Below are 23,468 nucleotides of genomic sequence, written 5' to 3' on the forward strand. Positions count from 1 at the left end.
ATGGAGAATTACTAAAGAGTTTTAAAAGCACAGATATGACATAGTCCAAGTCACATTTTCTAAGGTAAGTCAGGCTGCTTTGTGAAGAATGGTGTGAAAGGCAAGTTTAGAAATAAGTGGAACACGGCGAGTCAATTGGGATAGTCCAAGTGAGTACATAATGGTAGGCTAGGCCAGGGTGGTAATAATGAACATGGAGAGAAGATCATGAACTCATGATAAGGAGGGTAGAACAAATAAGATTTGCTGAAGAATATGGCATTTGGGCAACCTGAAGAACCAAAGATAACTCATAGGTTTTGGGTTTCAATATCTGAATAGATGGTAATGCCAATTATGATAGACAAGGAAGACTGGAGAACCCTAAGAGTTTGTTGCCTGCTTGGTTCTTTGGTGGTGGCCGGAAGAACACTCAGGAGTTATATTTTGGTCATGTCAAATCTGAAGTGACAATATCCACATCAACATATGTAGTGGGCAGTGAATAAACATACAATCTTGAATCCTATAAAATAAAAGCCTAATATGCAAATTGTCCCCTTGACCAGGAGTTTGACCAGGGGGCAGGGCTGGCCCGCCAATCGCCTGTGGCCACTCCCCCCGGCTGGCCCCACCCCAGCCGGCAGCCTGGGAAGGAGGCCCCAGTCAGTAGCTGGCAGCCACTAGGGACCCTACTTGTGCATGAATTTCATGCACTGGGACTCTAGTTTTATTATAATCAACCAATGAATGTCTGGTTTTGAGGGCAAAGTTTAGTAAACTGTTCACCTGCTCATTAAGTGTTTACATGTTAATATGTACAAAAATAATAAATGATGATCAAGATGATTATGATGATGAGGAATAGGGTATTTCGATCCCTACTGTGATGGGGTAGGAACTCTTGAAATAAAAAAACAGATGGGGTAACACGAGATGAAGGCCTCAAGTTTTATCTCCCTTTTGAGCAAACCCCTTAATATAAGCAAAAAGAAAAAGAAAAAGAAAAGCCCACAGAAATGTAAAACAAATGCATTTTACAGTAAAATTTAAAATAAAATTAGCTTAAACATCTAGATTTTGCTTATGGACTCTTTTAAACAACATGAGAAGTTGCTAGTGCCTCCTCCAAATGTATAAACCTAATAAAAGTTCAAGTGAGATATGAACTTGGCTATGTGTTTATCATTTGATTTAATGGCCTTCATAAATAAAGTCTATTCTTCAATGCTTTCAATTTTATCAACAAATTAAGAAATCTCCTGAGATAAAAATCTCCTTCTTTTCATATCTTATTTCAAAGAATTCACTTAAATTAAAATCAAGAAAAACTAAAGAGCAACCAAGATACTAATAACAAAATAGATCAAGCAAATCAAACATAAACTCTGATTTCTTTTATGTATCCTCCAGTGAAAGTCATGGTCTGACACCTGTTATTCTCTGATGTTTATAAACTAGATATCTTTTTATCAAATTAGATATACAGGGGTAGGCAAAGGTAGGTTTACAGTTGTATGCAAAACAATTGATTCGTGTATTATTATTTATTAATTACTGAATTATTTTACATATGAACAACTGTAAACCTACTTTTGTCAACCCCTATAGGCATATCTTCAAGACTGAACAGGGCTTATTCTAATGTATTCTCCCAACTATGAAAAACTGGGGAATGAGAAATGTATTCCAATGGAAAATGGAAAACTGGAGAATAAAAAAATGTAACATAATAGGGATAGGAAATAATCTCTAGTCAATGCAGAGAGAGTAAATTAAGACATCTTTAATTCCAAAGCGAGTAACTGACTTACAAATTGAAAGGAGGGGAAAGGTGGTAAATTACACAGTTGCCAAGAATTATATATTCAAGTCAATAATGGTTCAAATCTCTGAGATATTTTGAAGTGAACTGAACAACAGCAAAAAGATGCAATGACCTTTAATCAGGAAAAGGGGATAGGGCGTCAATTTTAATAAACTCCTAAGAACTCAGGCACTACATACATATCCCAGGAGGACACTGCTCATTTATTTCAATACAAATGCCTGGCTGGTGCACGCACGCGTCAGGTAGGGGTGTGTGTGTGTGTGTGTGTGTGTTGGGGGCGGGGAAGCAAACATTAACAACACCTTAAATATTTCCACTGGGCATTCTCCAGGCTTGTTAGAATCACCTCATATCTCAGGAAAACTTCTTGAAGCATTCAATTTCACAATAATACCTGAAGACTTCCTCAGGGTTAAGTGCGCAAGAAGTTTGTCTGTGTTTCCCTCCAAGTCAGTGGTGAGACAAGAGAACACCTGGCCTACCTGAAAGCATGCTTATTGAAATAGCTAGAACATTACCGGGTTAGAAGAAGGTAGGTGCCTTTCTCGATTAATTTGAGGAAAACAATTCTGAAACAACAATGGCTATCTGGCGGAGGTGCTGTTGAGAAGTAAGGAGCCAATGAAGCCAGATATTTGGGGCGTTTATGCCACTTTTTCGTAAAGGAACTTTAGCCTAAAGTTGGTCACTTTTCTTAAATTGAAATACAGATGATTTTACTGAGAAACAGCTTAACATAAAATATGTTACACTTAGCATGTAAGAATTTCAGCACTAACACCTCTTTTGGCACAGATTCTCAATTTTTATTGCATGCAAATTTTGCAAGGAGAGAGGATGAACTCATGGCTTAAGAATCTGGCAACTGCTTGAATTTCACTGTAAAGAAGCATCATTAAGAAGCAAAGAATCTGAGTCACTTAATATTAGGCTTCAGCTAAATTCTTAACTGGTTACATAACACACTAATTTTTTAAGAACAAGAAGGTTTTTTTAAAAAAAACCTTAAGATTTCTTTTGTTTTTCATACTCCAAAATGTCTTGTCTCACCCTTCCATACATATATATACATATATATGTAAAACATATTGCTTTTTGCTTAAAGAATGAAAGATCTCCACATTTTCAGAGAGATGCCCATAATTAACCTGACTCTCCGAGATCATGTCTTTCTTTAGGTTAAGTAACTTAATGGGGGGATAAGGACACATTTGTAACACCTTAATCAATAAAGGGAAAAAAAAAGTAACTTACTTCCCTATGATAATGTTTTATGTTTACAAAGATAAATTAAAATATGAGGAATTCTACTGCAATAATTAAAATATCACTAAAATTCCAATTGTTCATATAATATGAAATAACTGAATTAAAATTTAGAAACCACATGTAACCCCGACAACCAACCAATGATGCACGCGTCATTAACAGCACTTGACAGACCAGAAGAAATGGTTTAGGACATTTGAAGTTACCTGCTTAAAGTCATGGATGCTTCACACCATGCAGATAACACATTTGAATGAAAAACAAAAGTTTTCACTCAAGCTTCGACATTGTGAGATGAAGTAGATATAAATTTTGAATTTTAGAAAATGAATAAAGAACATGTATTTGAAATTAATTTTAAAAATCTTTTGAACTTCTATATGAATAGTTTCCCAAAATGAGCTTTAGTAAAATCAGAAAAACACATGTATAAGTTCTGTGTTTATTTTTAACTAAAGGCATCCTTTTGTGAGAACAAGTGTCACAACTAACATTAATTTGCTTAAGCTTTAAGGGCTCCCCTTCCCCGCCCCCCCGCCAAGATTTTTAAGAAGTGAAAAGAACCAGATAAAAGAAAATATTAGCGTAGCTTTATATGCAACACTGTGTTTAGAGCAACCAGAAAGCAAATAACCATGTCCCTACTACATGCTCAGCATTAAATTACCTTTCATAAAGCAAAGGCATTTTTTTGACCGACAGAGCAATATATACAGTTAAGAGGTACAGAACTCCCACATCCTGGCCTTTAAATTGTTCTACTTAAAAGAAAGCAACATTTATAAACCACATGACTATTTTAAATCCCCTGAATCACATTGCAATAGAAAAACACTGTGTGGCATAATGTATAATGGCATATTTAAATATGACCCAAAATTCCATGCTTCTATAAATCTATATTCAGTTGTGAGCAAATACAGGCATTTCTACTTTGATCATTTCTCTAAGCAAAGGTTAACTGGAAAGGCCAGCCTTAGGAAGAAACAGAATACATACCATGATATAGTCTTTTTCGTTGGAAAAGGCAAGAACAGATTTATATTAAGACTTGCTGTATAAAAGCCGAAAGCATAGAATTTGTATCCACATAATGAACTGATGTCTCCTCTAAAGACGTCAGATTGCTGTTCAGCTAAACTATCTAAAAATACCTCCTTGCAAACACACACACACACTCACACGCACGCACGCGAAATGACTACAAAGACAGGTCTTACTAAGCAGCTCTACTTGCACAAAATCACTTAATAAGTGGAGGAAATTTTTAAAGTACTTAGGGAAAATTTAACAGAGATTTTTTTTATAGCAACTATGATCTTTTATGAGCTATTTTGGAAACCAGTACCAATCTGTAAAAAAATTGCTAATGAAGGACCTTAAAGCAAATCACAATTGACCTACGATGTCCCACAGAGAATCATGTTCTATGAACTTAGAATTTAAAATTAGATAACGAAAAATAAAGCTCTGAATCAGTGTCAACATCCTATTTAAAAACCAAGAAGGGGTAAAAAAATTTTCTAGCTGGAAAAGCAGGAATCGAACTCATGGATGCTACTGTGTGCCTGGCCCTGTGCCAGACATGTAACCCCTATGAAGCACACATTGTTAACAGCACTTGACACACCAGGAAAATGGAACAGGACACTGGAGTAACCCGCTTAATGTCACAGAGCTACAAAAGAAGAGCTAGGATTCCAATCCACATGTGAGATTCTAGAGCAGTGGTCGCCAACGGGTGGTCCGTGAGGTCCGAAAGGTTGGCGACCGCTGCTCTAGAGCATATCATTTAACATCGATAACTGACATTCACCAAGGCTTCATAGTTTGCAAAAAGACTCTGAAACGTTAACTCTATATTTCCTTATTTAAACTTCAAGTTTTAAATCTGTAAAACAGAGAATCTCACACTTCGCTCCTTGTATTGTTTTGATGATTAAAGAAAAATAATATAGGTAAAGCACTTAGTAAAATTATTGTAACAGAAATCGGTATTGTAGTCACGATCTGGACCTTGAAGTGAGAAACCAGAAACTTGGAGAAGTTACATGATTTGCCTAACAGTTGCACAGCTAGTCCAAAGCAAGGCCCTTGTACATACAGTATTGCATTGTGTTACTATGCAAAAAACCTAGTTGGAATAGTTCTTTTCTATTACTATGGGGAAAGGTTCACAGAGGAAATAAAGAGGATTTTGCTTTAAATATCCCTATCAGCATGCTTGAGGATGATATGCAATGAGCACTGTTAAGAAGCTACATCATTGGTTTGCTCTCAGGTTCAGGGTAACACTTCAAAGCCACTCATTAACTTTAGTACAACCAATTGAAGGCAATATCCTTTTCCATAGCATCTTTGAATAATACTTAAAGGCAGGAACAAAATGGGGGGGGGGTGTGTGAGTAATGTATACTCCCATGGCTAACAAAGGCAGTACTTGATACCGAGCCTTGAAAGAGGTTCTCTAATCCTGCCGACTACAATGCCCTGCCCATCATCCTGCCGGAGGGAGCCGGGCCATTAGCACCACCAAGAAAAGACTGTTCTTAATGCTCAGAGGGTGATCACTGAATGTCAGGTCTCTCCACCGTGGCCAGGTTAAAGTATATTTTAAAAAGGTACAATTATATTCCACAGTCCCACAAATGTGTTACAGTGCTGAAGGTTAAAGAAATGGTGATAAAGATGGGCCTAGTTATTATTCAATTTTTCTGTATTTTAAATGGCTAAGACAATGTTGTTAAGTCTGTCTGGATGACAAAACTTTATGTGGCTATGTGCTAAAATTAGCTCCTTATAAATTACTTATCTAACTGAAAACAAATTAAGGGAGCTATTATATCATCCAAACAATAAGTCAAAAACAGGATTCTTTTCTATATTCAAGTCTAGAAACAGGGCAATAAGAAAGGCCTCTGGAGAACCAACAGATGAGAAATCTCGGGTAAACATGGTGCCCTTCCCATAAAAGGTTAAATTCACAAGAGAAAACTTTCATGTAAAGTGTTAAAGAGTATTACTCAATACAAAACTATATTTTTGCAATTCTGGCCAACCTTAAAGGGGGATAAAATATATTACTTTTATTTCCTTTCAAGATCAAGTTAAAATTACCGTCCCTTTTATGGTAGAGATAGCAGCTACTACATCACACAAGTGAAATCCCTTTGAAACTCATACTAAAGAAAATCACCGCTGGATGTAGGGGGCAGAATAACCTGTTCTCAATCTTTTTTATGAAAATTACTAGGTATACCAGTTAATAATGCGGATTTTTTTCAATAGCTGAAGTTACACATATGTTGATATATATGCAATTTGAGATGTATGCTATTTTGTTGTATTGACAACAAGCTTCAAAACTTCATATGTCAAATTTTCTGAAGGTGTTAGCATCATAGATATTTTTACACTTAAAAATGTCAAATTTCGTACCAATAAAAGAGCATTTGCGGGAAGTTTTAATTCATTACTTTCTTTTGAAGAAAAGTGCTGCTGAAAGTTATCATATACTTTGGGAAGCTTATGGTGAACATGCTCCATTTCAAGATACTTGTGAGCGCTGGTTTAAAAGCTTTAAAAGTGATGATTTCAATGTGAAAGACAAAGAACTTCCAGGTCAATTTGAACCACGCATTGATCGTAAAACAACCAGAATGTTCCAGAAGACATGGCAAAGTAATTTTGCTTCATGATGACACACCACCACATACTTCAAAACCAATTAAAGACACGTTAAAAGATCTTGCCTGGGAAGTATGAACCCACCCACTGTATTCACCAGACCTTGCTCCTTCAGATTCCCACTTGTTCTGATCGATGGCACACGCAGTTTCTGAGCCGCACTTCAGAACGTATGAAGAAGTAGAAAATTGGGTCTCTGAATGGTTTGCCTCAAAATAAGAAAAGTTCTATTGGGGCGGTATCCACAAATTACCTGAAAGATGGGGGAAATGTGTAGCTAGTGATGGACATTACTTTGAATAAAGCACTTTTGATGTTTCTCTTCAAATTATCATGTTTTCTTTGATTACAAAATCCGCATTATTAACCGGTACACCAAGTATAATCCATGGGACACACAGAAAACAAGAAATTGGTCCATCAGTGCAACAATGTATTAGAAGCAGATAAGATACTTCGCACAACTTCCAAAAGTAGATCTGCATGTGCACGTGTGTGTGTGTGTGTGTGTGTGTGTGTGTGTGTGTGTACAAGAAAAGACTGCCAGTAGCTCTAGTCTAGCATGTGTCGGTTGTGTAACTATGGGAAAGTTGCTTTACCTCTCTCTGTTTTGACTGTTTTTTAATGTATAAAAAGAGAACAGCATACTTATATTGAGAGGATTAAGTATGATAATATCTGAAAGAGTTTAAACATTGCCTAGATTACAGGACTGGGGAATGTCCAGCCCGCAAAATCATTTGGTCTGGCCCTGCCAAGGCATTAGGGGTGAGTTAATTAAATGTTTGACCAAATATAGCAGGCTAATTTTTAAGTTGATAATTTTGTATGGCCCTCCAATGATGTTATAAATAGCCAAATGGCCCTTGGCAGAAAAAAAGGTTCCCCACCCCTGGCCTAGAACATAGGAAGCCAGAATATAAATCCAAGTTCCTGCTATGGAGTCTCCTGTGACCGACCACTAGGCTCCTACTACTACTACTTTTCTTTTTCTTTTTTTAAAAAAAATATATTTTATTGATTTATTTTTACAGAGAGGAAGGGAGAGGGATAGAGAGTTAGAAACATCGATGAGAGAGAAACATCGATCAGCTGCCTCCTGCACACCCCCCACTGGGGATGTGCCTGCAACCAAGGTACATGCGCTTGACCGGAATCGAACCTGGGACCTTTCAGTCCGCAGGCCGACGCTCTATCCACTGAGCCAAACCAGTTAGGGCTACTACTTTTATTTTTAAATAAAAGTAGTAGTAGTAGTTCCTACTACTCCCTTCTTTAAGTAACCTTCTTCAAAAAGGTTACAAGTGGTCATACAGTTCCTACTACTCCCTTCTATTAAGTAACTTTCTTCAAAAAGGTTACAAGTGGTCATACAGTTTTCATTATGACATGTACAAACTATTTCCTAAGTTAGGTGATTTTTATAGATAGTTACTAGCAGTAGTTTCACTTTCTAAGAAAGACCCAATCCCCACCCCATCCACCACCTCCTACTGAGTTCCTGTGGATATCTTGGTAGTTATTTCAATACTAAAGGCTCGGTGCATGAAATCTGTTCACGGGAGGGGAAGGGGGTGTCCCTCAGCCCAGCCTGCACCCTCTCCAATCTGGGACACCTCAGGGGATGTCCGACTTCAGGGATCAGGCCTAAACTGGCAGTTGGACATCCCTCTTCCAATCCTGGACTGCTGGCTCCTAACCGCTCACCAGCCTGCTTGCCTGATTGCCCCTAACCACTCTGCCTGCTGGCTTAGTTGCCCCTAACCACTCTCCCCTGCCAGCCTGGTCACCCCTAACTGCTCTACCCTGCCGGCCTGGTTCCCTCTAACCGCCTCTGCCTCGGCCCGCACCACTGTGTCTTTGTCTGGAAGGACATTTGGTCTGATTAGCATATTACCCTTTTATTAGTATAGATATTATTTTCAATTCCTTTGCGGGTAGGAAAATAGCAGCACATAACTTATAATAGTACAGCACTGAAACCAATATAGGAGCAGGGCATCTTCAACTCTATTTTACCCTTGGTTTCTTTAAACCTGGTATTCTAGCTCTTCTGGATTACTCTGGTGTGTTGCTTAAAACCTCCAAAGTCCATCTGTCCATAATGCCCTTGTTCTCTACGTCCACCCATAGCCACCTGGTGGGCCCCAGCTGCCCCTGAACATTCCTCTACTAGACCAAATACATAACAATTCGTGCACCTGTCAGCAGATCTCTCTCCTGCTACTATTTTGTGAGCAACTCTAAGAGAGTGGCAGTCTTATTCACATATAACCGATAAAATATAAAACACATTTTCTTTAAATAAATAATTTTGTGATAAGAAAACTGGCAAAACATAGTATATCTAGTTCCATAACTATTTGCACACCACACTATTATCACTGTCACAGACAAATTTCATTGTATTAAACACACAATTATATTAATATGGCTAATACCACATTCCATTGTTTCTAAGATCCACGATTTTAACATCTTTTAACATCTTTGAAATTGGGATCCATCTTGCAATCAATGAAACAAAAATACTGGGTGATTTAAAGTAAGGTGACTCAATCAATCAATGGTCTTAGATTTAGTGAAAAATGGTATTTTCATTAAAAAACATAGTTAAAATTTCAAGAACAATATCCCCAAGAACTCTTGACCCTTCTCACCTGCTCACATAATATAGGTAGAAGTGAGAATGAGTCATTCAGCTATGTCCAGATCAAAAGAGATGCTTTGTCCTGACCAGGTGGTTCAAATGGTTGTGGGTTCCATCCCTGGTCAGGGTATGTACGGGAGGCAACTATCAATGTTTTCCTCCCATTGATGCTTCTCTCTTTCTGTCTTTCTCTCTCTCTCTCTCTCTCTCTTTCTCTCTCTCACTAAAAGTCAAAAAATATATCCTCAGGTGAAGATTAAAAGAGAGAGAGAGAGAGAGAGAGAGAGAGAGAGAGAGAGAGAGAGAGAGATGGTTTGACTGCTAGCCACCCTAAAGGAAGACCTAAACAAACGCTTGTGCTTCAGAAATCTAACTCATGAACATTATAATACCACAGTGGTACCCTGGTCACATCACACTTTTATTTCACTTTATTCTACCATTAATAACTTTCGAATTATTACATGAAACCACAGCCTGACCCCTCTCTCTTCAACCTGTGCTCCTCCAGCTGCCCTCAACCTCAGCCCAGCTGATCTACTCAATGTACATAAACACTTTTAATTCAATGCTTTAGCTCATTCTGTTTGCCTTGCAAAAATTTCTCCCATTTCCTTTTTCCTTCACATCTTGCTGATCTGTGGCACAGCTCAAGTCTTACTTCCTTCTTTGTGGACTAATCAAATTACATGTGACATTCCTGCCTGTGCACTCCTATGTATTTTTTGTCCATACTGCTTACCCAGCATGTAAATATATGCTACTCCAACCAGATGCAAAGCTTTCAAACCATATTTCCAAACCTCTTTTATGGAAATCTGAATAAAACCCTCAAGAAAACATTCATGATATATGGTTTCGTTATTAATTTTCTCTTCTCAAAAGGCAAATAAGCAGAACACATCATTTCAAAACATAACTTCTCAGATGGAAAAGCACAACAGTTATATAAATAACATTGGTGCCTTTTTTGGATCCCAAGGTATGGTTCACTTTTTACAATGGTTTGGAAATGCTTCTGCACTAGTTGATGGTATTCTTATGTAAAAATTTATTTCTTGTAATCCATGTGGTTGGGGTGTTTTTGTATTTTTATTGATTTCAGAGAGAGAAAGGGAGAGGGAGAGAGAGATAGAAACATCAATGATGAGAGAGAATAATTGACTGGCTGCCTCCTGCATGCCCCCTACAGGGGATCGAGCCTGAAACCTGGGCATGTGACCTTGACCAGAATCAAACCCGGGACCCTTCAGTCCGAAGGCTGACGCTCTATCCACTGAGCCAAACCGGCTAGGGCTAATCCATGTTTTTAATATCAATATATATTTGCCTCTTTTCTGACTAGCCACAAATTTAATAAGTACTATTTATTTTCACATTTTATTCAGCTAACACTGAACACACTTTTATTAAATAAGAACTATAATCTTTATAGTCTCCTCTTCCTTTCAAAGATAGAGCTTAAGTAGTCTTGCTCGGGGGGGGGGGGGGGGGGTGGGCACAGATATATTTGTGTCATCCACATCTCTTTTTCTAGAGCAAAATGAGCTTTTCATTAATACCACTACTATCTATCAACTTTTTTGTTGTTGTGGTTAATCCTCACCGGAGGATATTTTTTACCACTGGTTTTTAGAGAGTGGAAGAGGGAAAGGGGGAGGGAGAGGGAGGAAGAAGGAGGGGGAGAGGGAAGAGGAGGAGAAGGAAGAGGAGGGGTGAGGGGGAGGGGGAGGAGAGGGGGAGAGAAACATCGATGTGAGAGACATATCAATTGGGTGCATTCTGAACACTCCCCAATGGGGCCAGGAGTGAACCTGAAACCCAAGCACATGCCCTTGACTGTACCCTTGGAATCGAACTCAAGACCCAACCTTTCTGTATGCAGGCTGACGCTTTAACCCCTGAGGCACATCAGTCAGGACTGTCTGTCAACTTTTTGACATTTGTTCTTCAGCAGATATGCTTTAAATCTCATCTATATTAGATTTTAATTGAGGCAGGGCCCAATTAAAAATAGGGTAATGAAAGGAAAAAAAAATCTAAAGTTCATTTCTTTTTCTTTTGACACGTTAGTGTTCATTTCTTATATCTTAAAACTTTGCATAAACTTCCAGAAAAGTACAATGGTATGGATATAGTAAGCTTTACTAAATCACATTGCAGCCCTAGCTGGTTTGGCTTAGTGGCTAGAGCACAGGTCTGCGGATGGAAGGGTCCCCGGGTCCAATTCTGGTAAAGGGCACATGCCCGGGTTGTGGGCTCGATCCCTAGTAGGGGGCGTGCAGGAGACAGCTGATCAATGATTCTCTCTCATCATTAATGCTTCTATCTCTCTCTCCCTCTCCCATCCTCTCCAAAATCAATAAAAATATATTTTTTAAAAAATAAAATCACATTGCATTCTTACTATCCCACATTTGGGGTGGAATTCTTAAACTAGCTGAAGAAGCTCTTATGTATAACTTTTCTCTCGATATCTACAATATTATACCTAATACATATATATTATGCTTTACTTTAAACTTTAAAAGTATAAAGTAGAAAAATCAGCTTATGATAGAAGCATCATAATAGTTGTGTTTCTCTTAAATCAGTTGTTCGTAAATATATATTCTGCATATATTTTGGCAAATAAAATCTAGAACAAATTTTATATGCATAATATTAACAACATTTCTATAATAAGAAGATATGTACCAATGGTTTTATCTAGGTAGTAAAATTATGATTACTTTTCTGTCCTTGTCTTCATCTGTTTTCTCTTTGTTCAATGAACATATAGTTATGCATTTTAAAACTATGAATCATGCACAAAACTGATAACACAGACAAGCCACAGACCAAACTGCCACCCAAATAACCATAATACAAACCAAAACAAGCACTGATAATTACTTTAGCTATTCAAGGGGTATCTTCTAAAGAAAATAATTTTAAATTACTCTTATATTTAGGAATATGTTAGCCCTAAAGTATAATATAGTATGATTTTGACATTCGATTGTTTACACAAATGGAATTAATTTCAAAAAGCATGAAGCCTTATATGTTAATATAATATAAATGCATTATAAAATGTATTCATATTTTTAATTGCCATTTAAAATGAAAAAAGTATACTTTTAGAGGGAAATAAATAATTGTCAAGATTAATTAACCACAAAGATAAAGTTAATTTCATCCTTCACATTCTCAATCACTGGAATCCTGGGGTGTAAATTGTACTTATCACTCAATTTCTGACAACCTTCCCCCACCCCACCAACCCAACCTGTATCGGCCCAGTGACTATAGAATCCTTCTAATCCTTACTGAAAAATCTAAGCAATCTTCTTTTTCACTAATATTAAAGGTACCATAAAACCCAGAAAAACTACATGTCACAATATTCCCACTAACTCCAAATTTTTCTTGATTACTGAGAAAAATAAAAAAAGAGTGCTTTCACATATTGAAAATACTTCAAAAAGCAACAACATCTGGTTGCACCCATTCTTTTTTCCTAGGAAAATGGAGGCAATCAAAAGGTTACAATTCTACATTTTTTACAGCCATGTTTCATCGTCTTTTTTATTATAAAAGGTGTGAAGTTGTTGTGCTAGCACTTAAAATTAGTGGAATGTTGACCTTTTAAAAATAACCCAAATAAGGCACCCCCATCTTAACTTGTACTTTTAAATCTCTAATAGAGAGCAGTAAGAAAATACCATTTATCACAAGAGATAGGGCATATGTTCCTGAAAATTAGCCTTTCCCAATAATAAGATATACAGAATGTTAAATTCTAGCTTAATCTCCATACCTAGATTGGAAATGAGATTATAGATTAATTATATTTACACAAATGCACACATATGCATGAAATGCATGCATAGATACTGAGGTAGAGTATGTTTCATTTCATAATCAAACCAAGTCAATGTTATAAACCAATAACATATTTCACTAGAGTTCACTAAAGGAGAATATACACCTTAGTAACTTACTAGTAAAGATGGTTTTCAGACTACCAGTCAATCAATCAATAAATGTAAGGTTAATCCATGACTAAGATGTCTCTGAAAACATCCTTTATAATAAACATGTGAAGGAAATTATAAAAGAGGATCTGGTGTACTAATATGGAATGAAAAGATTTAAAGAATGATTTAAGTCACTATAAAAATATTAAAGAGTATTTATATGAACTTAATGTACAAAATAAACAGATTAAGTTTTAACTGATAAGTTATGCAGACATCACACAGATTACAGACTGCAATTAAATAAGATCAATCATATACATACTCTATGTGTGTAAATATATATATATATGAAAGATAATATAACAATTAAATAAGATCAATCATTATATATCATATACACACTATATATGTACACACATACAGGGTGTCCCCCCAAAATGTATACACACTTTAATAGCTGATAGCTCAATTTTGAAAATGAAATATATTTTAATAAATGCTGCCTTTATAATTATTCAAAATATGTGTATACATTTTTTGGGACACACTAGATGAGAAAAAGAGAATACAACATAACTAACATAAAAGGTCTATGATAGAGGTTCAATCAATAAGAAAATGGCAGAGGTTGACAACTGACTAGTACTAGTTCCACATTGCAAAGGTGTTTCTGTACCAACAGGAAAGGCAGGGGCGGGAACCAAGGGTTTAAGAGGACTATCTGTGTAATGCATCTAGAGGGAAATAAATAATTGTCAAGATTAATTAACCACAAAGATAAAGTTAATTTCATCCTTCACATTCTCAATCACTGGAATCCTGGGGTGTAAATTGTACTTATCACTCAACTTCTGACAACCTTCCCCCACCCCACCAACCCAACCTGTATCGGCCCAGTGACTATAGAATCCTTCTAATCCTTACTGAAAAATCTAAGCAATCTTCTTTTTCATATTGAACCTTTTGAGCTTGGCGTGTCAGCATTTTGAAAAACCCTAACTTAACTCTGGTGCCATGTCACATATAGAAATTTTTTGATATTTGCAACCATAGTAAAACAAAGACATATTTTTTATATTTAAATACCATTTAACAGAGAGAAATCAACCAAAAAAATGAGTTCGTGTGTCACCTTTGACACACGTGTCATAGGTTCGCCATCACTGATCTATAGAGAGACATTTTGCTTCTGTGAGAATTCCTTTGCTAGTATAATTTCTTAATGTTCTTTAGAGTATAAACGTATTTATGATCTCTTGTATGTCTTTGTACAAGTGTCTTATCTATGTTCTAAGAACAGGCACTATACTATTTAACTATTCTGTGTAACACCTAAATGTACTAATAGACTTGGCATTTTAATACTGTAAATAGCAGTGATCACAAGCATGTGTCAGGACTTCAAAAATAAAGACAACATCTTAATGATAAAGAAAAATAAGACCTTAAGGACTCATTTAGAAACTTTTATTTAAATCTCTCTCTCTCTCTCTCTCTCTCTCTCTCTCTCTCTCTCTCTCTCTCCTCTATGGATAGCAAAAGCACTAATTTTTATTTCCTTTTTAAAATCACTTTTTAAGAAAAAGTTCATGAACAAACCATAATCCAAATAGAATATATGGATAATGATAAAATGGTCATTTGATCTAAGTAGAAAAAGCTTTCAAAAATTTACAAAAGAAAAACTAATTAAGAATTTAAATTAAATAAAAATTTTTTACTTGATTATTAAACACAGAAAAATGACCATCACACTGGAAAGATTGTTAAACAGAATACCTGAATAAAATATTTAAGAGTGTGGTCAGGCCTAAAACCAAGGAAATGGACTAGAGTAATTTCAGGTTATATTTCAGGGATAATTACATCAATATGATCAACTTTACAGAGCATTTATTTTGGTGCAAATTAAAAGTCAGTATTTCAAACATATAAAATATTATATTTTAAATGAAGGAAAAATAATGATTGATGCTCTTATTATGGTTAAACAGCTAAAGGAGAAAAAACAACTGAGTTTCTAATGATGCATTTGAGCACTACTTTTTTTTTAAGTTGATCATTCTTTTCTCACTAATCTTAATTGATATTATTTTTATACAGTTCTGTTTTAAACAGATAATTACTAAACAATATCTCAAAGCAAAAAATGGGAAGTACACCTCTTCTTTTAAAAGTAAGATCTCTTCTTCAGTATGTCCTACAATGAGATAGAGTTTTTTCTATACATCTAGGTAGTGTATACAATACATTGGAAAGTTTCTGAAATATGTCTCTTCCCTTCTAACAGGGTAAAAAGATCTATTATTTGTTGCTAGGGTTTCTTGGCCCAAATCCAAGGCAAGATGACCTTGTCCTTGAGTAAAACAACAGGATATTGCTTCCTCTCTGGCCTCTCTGCTAGCTAGCACAGTGGAAAAACTTCCCCAAGAGATAAGTTTATTTCATCTCAGGAAATACATAAGTCATTACAAACACAATAAAGATCAGATACAAAAAAAAGGTGGAGTCTTAACCAAAAGAGGAATAACCTAACATCTATAATTAATCTTGGTGCTATTTTCTACATCGCTGAGGAAAATGAATCAAATTATAGTAAAGATTCACTGTACCCAATGTTTACAGACAAGGTCAAATTGTCATGGTAGATCAAAGCAATGTTTTAAAAATTGAGTTTTCTTAAATCCACTCTAGTTAAAGATAGAAAGGGAAGGAAGTAAGAGGGTGGAAGAGGAGAGGAGGTTACACACCTTTGCTGGATCCCCAAATGTGGTAATTAATTTGTCAGGTATCATAACATCTTCCTCCCCATCACCTGGATCAACCTGCTCTCTCTGACAAATCATTCCAACAGTGATTATCTCCCTATTTTTCCCTCATGGCCTTCTGATTATTCATGTCCTTCTACAGTGCACCTTCCTGCCTTGGACCCTCATGTGCTATTCTTCCATCCTAGAAACTCCTTGTCTGTACAGTATTCTTAAACAGTTGACAAACAGTTTTGAATCCCAACCATATCATAAATATATAACATGAGGAAGGGGGGGAATTCACTCAAGGTATGATTTCTCATCTAACTGCAAAGACCAAACCAATATACAAGCACCAATTAAAAGAATTAAGAAAACTGAGCATTGCATATTAAGTGCCACTAAATCATTATTCAGAGAAAGCAGAACTGAATATGAAGCGACAAAGAGCAAGTGAAACTTAAGCAAAGAGCACTGCAAGTTGGGAAACAGGAAAGAAAGTGAGCCTGAAGTGTTTGCAATCAGATCATCTTGTCCTAAATAAAAAAATCATAGTCAGAGAGAAAAATATATTCAGAAGGGAGAGAATGTAGATGATAGAGGGCCTTTGTGATCAACAGGAATTTTGACATATGGTTAAGCTATATTACATCCTTCTTTATTAAGAGGCTTATGAAATAATGAAATTGATATTTATGGCTACAAATAAGCCATGTACAGTATGGACTTCAGAAAGGTGAGCATGAATTGGGCTCCAAGAGAGATGCAGACTTCACTAAAGCAGAAACGGGAGACAAACTATCAAGACTCTGTGCTTTCAATAGAGTACAAGGGACCAAGGTCAGACTATCAGAAATGACAAAGGCAACAGAGGAAGCTGAGGCATTGAGTTTATATTTAAAGAATTAAGCAGCAAAAATGAGAAGGAACATGATAGGGCTGGGCTTAATGGCATTTATTCCTGATCATCCCAATTCAAGTCCGAACACAAAAAAGGAGTAGGAATTGGGCTGAATGGCATTTATTCCTGATCATCCCAATTCAAGTCTCAAGATAATATCAAAAAAGAAAGAAACAGATTGAAAGTAATATAAATACCACAGCCCAAGTAAACAATGGGAAAAAAAAATGGCAGAGCCAATGGACACGTTTCTCCCACTTAGACAAGCTCTTCAGTCATATTACAGGGTTAAAATCACTGAAGAGTTCTCTATCAGAATGTCAATTAATAAAAAATATCAAAATTATTTTTTAAACTTAGTTAAAATAAGGCCTTATCCCACAATCATTAGTGTCTATTATGATTTGAGATATTAGCTAGTAATGGGTATGAAGTCTTCATACTTAACAAGACATTAAAAGAAAAGCATACAGAACTAGAAAGCAAGCATCTGCAGTATTTTTGACTAGATTTAAAGTTATGGGAAACCCAATTAGGATTTACAAAACTTTACCAAGCTTAAGCTTAAGCTTAATGGTAAGTATCTGAAAACCTCTTTTTTTGTGAAGGCAAAACGATTTTTTAAAATTGTTAATAAAGAAAAAGTGTGTGGGGGGAAAAAAGGGATAGATGCATTATTAATTGTATGTCAATATGTAGTTTTATAAAACTATTTTTATAAGTTTTATAAAATAATTTTGATCATATTATTGCTCTTTTATATTCAATGCTTCGAATGTCACAGATGCCAGGAAAAACAGTAGCAGGAGAAAAGCAAGTATTTTTTGCAAACCATGTGTTTCACCGAGAGTAAATACCAGCTCTCATAACTCTGTATCAGGGGTGGGGAACATCAGGCCTGTGGGCCGTATAAGGCCCATGAAATCATTTGGTCTGGCCCTGCCAAGGCATTAGGGGTGAGTTAATTAAATAGTTGACCAAATATAGCAGGCTAATTTTTAAGTTGGTAATTTTGTATGGCCCTCAAATGATGTTATAAATAGCCAAATGGCCCTTGGCAGAACAAAGGTTCCCCACCCCTGCTAAGTTTACATGTCTAATTTTGACTAAATTTGTCTATATAAGGAAAGATATTATAGGTTCATGATTAAAGAAAGACTGTGAAATCAGACAATGTACGTTCCAATGATGATGGCTCCACCACTTACCAGTCTTTAAATATATATACTTTTTAAAGTTTCATTATCTCCAAAAAGTTGATAATACACCTTTCTTTAAAAGGTTGTTGTAACTATTAAGTCAGATAATATGTAATATAGTGCCTGTCATATAATAGGTGCTCAAGAAGTGATAGCTATTGCTATTAATTTCCTACATTTAAGTAAGCATTTTCTTATATCAACCGCTTTTAAAGTTTATTATCTAATTATGACTTGAGGTTTTATCATAAGTATAGCATGCTACATATATCCATAATTTCTAAAAAAAAATAAAAACAACTAGAAAGTAAATGATCAGTTTGATGGTGTCAAGTTGATTTAAATGATTCTTTTTCTTTTTTTTTTTAATTTACAAAGTTTCAAAGTCATCCTCTACTGCAGACTTTTCAAAAGCACGCTTAAGGAATGCTATTCCCATTAGATAATCTGAGGCAGGCCAAAAAGAGGAGAGGCAGATAAAAAACAGAACGGTTGGTAAATAGAGCGATAACACCTTTAATGTTATCCCAAGGTTTTCCCCAACTTACTGAGCCTGGAAAACTTTTTTCATGTAACATCTATTAACAGTCTTCTTTTGGAAAATGCAGTATTACATTTTTTTCAATGTTAATTATCTCCTTTTATTTTAAAAATTCACAAAATCACAAGGTTCCTCTGAGAACTAACTGAAGGCTCTATATGACTGTAAGAATAAAGCCCAGTGCTGGCTGCATGTTGGGCAACACAGTATTCATCTCAGTATTATCAACTGGTCAAATAGAATGGGGAGGGGGAGGAGAAATGATAACATATTTAGAATTTACTACTTTAAAGGGTTAAATGAGACTTCCAATAAAAGAGAAATTCTAGATTATTTATTGTACACCTACCATGTGCTGGCAACTGAGATAGGCACAGAGACACACAGAAAATGAATAAAGAATAAAAGCCCAGAATCTGAAGATTCTAATGAAGTAGAATAACTGAGTTTACTACTTGTGCCCCCAATTTAATGTCTTTCTTTTTTCTTTTCAGTATTTCACTCCCTTCTATAGTCAAAGAAACAAAGCCACTTAAAAAGTCACAAACATTTCGAAGAAATATTTGTGAATTTGCTATATTTTACTCATTTAAAATTAGCTCTGACATTATGTTCATAAAGCCTCATAGGGCAAAAGAGGGCATTTTCTCTCCTTTTTGCTCTACAACTGTTTTCTGAGTCACCTATTATGTGAGAGCCAGAGTAATTATTCTCCTATTCAACTCCTTGCATATAATTAAAATCCTAAAGGTCTGCACATGCAATAGCAAAGTCTAGATAACCAAAGGGCTCATCAACAAGCATATAGCAAGATCTTGATATCATAAGCTGCCCACTCTGCTGCGTATGATGTTCTGAGCTGGGAAATCATAGCACTTCAATTTGTAACAAAAGTACACGGGAAACACCACTCACGTGCTTTCCAGAAATTGCTTGATTCGCAGCTATTTTTAGGGCTAGGGGTACTTTAGTCACAGCATTTCCCTAAATTTCAGTAAAATATAAACGAACATGCTTATTTAGGATTATCTGTGCCAACTGCTGGTTTTCACATATCTAGTAAGACTTTTTCCTACCAGTTTTAACAAGTCTTTGTTCATGAAAATTACAGTATTGTTAATAAATACTCCCTCCCTCCATCTTGAGAACGGATATATGGAAAAAGGTAAACAAAACCCCTGTGATTTAGACTTTGCTTCTAAGGATCCTCAAGTACAGTTTAAGTAATACTTTCACTTCATCCTGAAAAAAAACCATGACTACAGAGCAGCGTCACTTCAAAGACCCTGTTAATAAAATCGAATGCTAGTGGAACTTCTCTGTAACAACCTTTCCTATTAGAGAAATTAAGTAGATGGCTGGTCTTTTTTTGCATTTGATCCGAAGAGATTTAATGAGTGAGGTACCACAGGATCTCATTATGAGAGGGCTGGGCTCTCGGCGCAGCATCATAACATGCTTTCAACACAACCACTGACTCAAGAACATCCTGGGGTTCATCAGGAAAGTGAGATCATACCAATGGAGTCACTTCATCTAAGAAAATCTCTTGGGTTTAGGTAATCATTTTGTTCATAATGATGAACACAACCAAATCACACACATACACCTAAGCATCTGATACTCCAAACTCATGGCTTTCTGTCTATAAGTTTCTGAAGCCTCAGTGTTTTATCTCCATTTTTGAGTTTACCATTTCACCCTTTTTGGAATATGTCAAAGATAAATCCTATACCCTAATATAATGCCTCCTAGATTCTAGGATGTGAAAACAGACATTTCAAAAATACTTAGGCTAATGCTATATACTAGGTATGCTGCCCAAATTTATGCACTTTCATTTTGGGGATCTAAATATATACACACACATAAAACATATGCATTAGCATGATGGCAGAAACTTCCACCATGCACACAAAAGTAGCACCGTGAGAACGCACATTCCTGGAACAGGAGGCTGAGACGTGGTGTCAGCCATAGAAAGTGCTTCTCACCACCAGCAGCAGCTGCCTGTGGGGTTCCAGCATGACAAATGCAGAGCTGACTCATGGGATCAATTATACAAAAGCAGCACTTGTGGCGTTAAAAACAATATTCAATGTGTTCATCTCCTATTAAAACAGGTTAAGAAGTCAAAGGAGTCCCACCAATCATTTGATTAGCAAATCAATACGCAAAGCTCTCCCTCCCTCATTCAAACCTCCATGTGAATTCCTTCCGCTAGACACCGGTTCCCAGTAACCTTTTTCATGATCTCTCATTAAATTCAATTAAAAAAACCTACTCGAGTATTAAGTTAAAGATGAAATGTCAAGCTGTAATTTTTGATCATAATAAAAATCAGCTGTCCAATATTCCTCAATGTTCCTAATTTTGCTTTAAGCAAATTGTTGGTCTTGTTTAAGAAAATATTTTTTTAAATCATGACAAAAATTGGAACAAGCCAGTTGTAACTTACCCTCCCGCCTGCAAGCGGACTATCATACCCTCTAAAAAACCTGTTTTCCCTGAGGAGAAGCAGCAATAATTCTCATTTTAAAGCAGTTCTCTATGACGTGCTCCCGAAGCACAAGCAGCGTTTGCGATACTTACTGAGTGTTTCTCCTGCTGGCCCATAACTCCATGGTTAGCTGGGATTGCTAGTGGTTTCATAATGCAGAAACATATGCTGAACTGAATTTACACATCATGTACCAATCTCTCATGGATGGCAAGTCACCCTCTACAGCATTAAATTAAAAGAAAGGAGGAAAAGAAAAGGAAAAGGAAAAAAAAAAAAAAAAAGAGGGAGGAGGAAACCATGCGGCAGCTTAAAGTGTCACTACTGGCAAGCTTAAAAAAACCCTCACACTTGTAGACCAGAAAAGGAATCCGAGCCACGGTGTTCGTCTCCATTTTTATAACATTGGAACTCTAACCATCTTGGGCTCTGACAAGGCTGAGGAAACCTTAGACAGCTCTCAGTCTTCCCAGAGAAGATCATTTCGGAGACTGAAGAACGAGAGGCAAAAGAAAAGGAGGAAAGAAAAAAAAAAGCTAAAATGGCTGACTGCACACAGACTCCCCTCGAAAAGGCTTCATACAGAATTATAGTAGTCAGGGTGGTATGAGAACCGGTCTCTAGCATTCAGCCAAGCATTGTTAATACTCTTGTTTCATTTGCAATCACACAGACGAGCCCCTTCAACCAACAAAAAAGGAGAAGAGAAAAAGAAAGAAAGAAAAACCAGGGCAGAGCGTGTGAATCAGGACCTCCTCCCTAGCTGCTAATGATGCTGACAGAGTGGTGACCAGTGATCTCTGTCCCACTCCACTAACCAAGTTTGCACAATTAATCTTAGCAGCATGACACTGATGGACATTTAATTTAATGATGTCTGTCTCTCACAACACAAGCATGACTGCTAGCGAGAGTCACTAACACACACACGGCACATGCACACACACACACACACAATCTCGAGAATCATGAGTCTGAATGCAATACACCAATATAATTACATTATTGTGCTTACTTTGGAGGACCATGGCTGCAGGCAGTTGGCATAGCAACGCACAAGGAAAGCCATTTCCTGGGTAGAGAGAAAGCTTCCTTTCCTAAATAAAAAATTCCTCTTAGGAAACAAACGGCATTGCTGCTTCCTGCAGAAAGCAAGACACTGTAGTCTGTCTCTTAACCTGCAAGGCTCACACTCAATGCAGTTCTAGTGATGTAAGTAGATTTCTCTCTCACCCTCCCTCTCCCCCTATACACTGAAATATTCAGCTCAAATGGAACGCACATTCCTTAAGGCTCGCCCCCTCCTCTACTTAACCATTTCACTCATTAAGGTAGCGATGGACAATTCAGATAAAGTAACAAGCTCTTGCCTGTGTTATATCAGCGGCTGTAGGTTAAGCAAGTCTCAGAGGGATGGAATCCATTGATTGCTGACTCCAAATAATATCACTGAAGACAGGGTGGGAAAACGGAGCAAGGACTTACTTGAACAGCTTTGAACTAAAACATGATTTTGCACCAAGGTGAAGATAAAGGAATGGAAGTGACCGCTTCCCCACCCTCAGGTATCACTGTGCTACAGGAAACAAGTATCTATTAAAATTTTACAAAATGCACATTTAACAAGCTTTATACAAATTTAGGAGATGTGATTTTTCACAAACACACACACACACACACACACACACACACACACAGACACACACACACACACACACACACACGGCGCCTTGCAAATAATATCAAAATAAACCCACTTGGGGTTTTTAAAAAAGAGCTCCAATTTAATTTAATTATATCATAAACTCTTAATTTCACCTACGTGAGTTGCTTGAAAGACATCATAGTTGACAAGGAATAAGGACATTTTAACTCTGAAGCATGGTCAGTTTCTTATAGTCAAATCTATAAATGGTATACATAATAGAACATAGATATGAAAAATCTAGCAACTTTAATATTCAACTTTGGAATTATCAGTACTTGCTAATCTGTATTTCTTTCCTACCTACCTAACACTGCACCCATCCTAGTCTCTTTGCTTTTACCCCTCATATTTAAAGGCAACCATTCTCTCCACATCACTATGTTGGATCCTTCTCCCCATCCATCTCCAACAGACCCCTTTCATAGACTTCTAACATTATCCATCTTCCCTCTTTCTCCACATATATTCAACGTCTCCCCCTTAACTAG

General features: G+C 36.5%; 1 protein-coding gene across 18 annotated transcripts in view; it reads right to left on the reverse strand.

Annotated features, from left to right (window-relative positions):
* The window catches only part of RAPGEF2 (Rap guanine nucleotide exchange factor 2), a 237,367-nt gene that overhangs the window by 62,899 nt on the left and 151,000 nt on the right, over nucleotides 1-23,468 (reverse strand). For 2 of the 18 annotated variants that reach the window (XM_036314822.1, XM_036314820.1), the window contains exon 1: nucleotides 21,365-21,497. The exons of 15 other annotated variants lie outside the window; for them this stretch is intronic. In XM_036314822.1, the coding sequence (XP_036170715.1) occupies nucleotides 21,365-21,424 (60 nt within the window). In that variant the 5' untranslated portion in view covers nucleotides 21,425-21,497. Of the gene's footprint in view, nucleotides 1-21,364; nucleotides 21,498-23,468 lie in introns of those variants that run through there. One more of the 18 variants, XM_036314823.1, reaches the window with a different exon arrangement.

The sequence above is a fragment of the Myotis myotis genome, unplaced genomic scaffold, assembly GCF_014108235.1.
Source record: "Myotis myotis isolate mMyoMyo1 unplaced genomic scaffold, mMyoMyo1.p scaffold_m19_p_6, whole genome shotgun sequence".
Classification (NCBI taxonomy): domain Eukaryota; kingdom Metazoa; phylum Chordata; class Mammalia; order Chiroptera; family Vespertilionidae; genus Myotis; species Myotis myotis.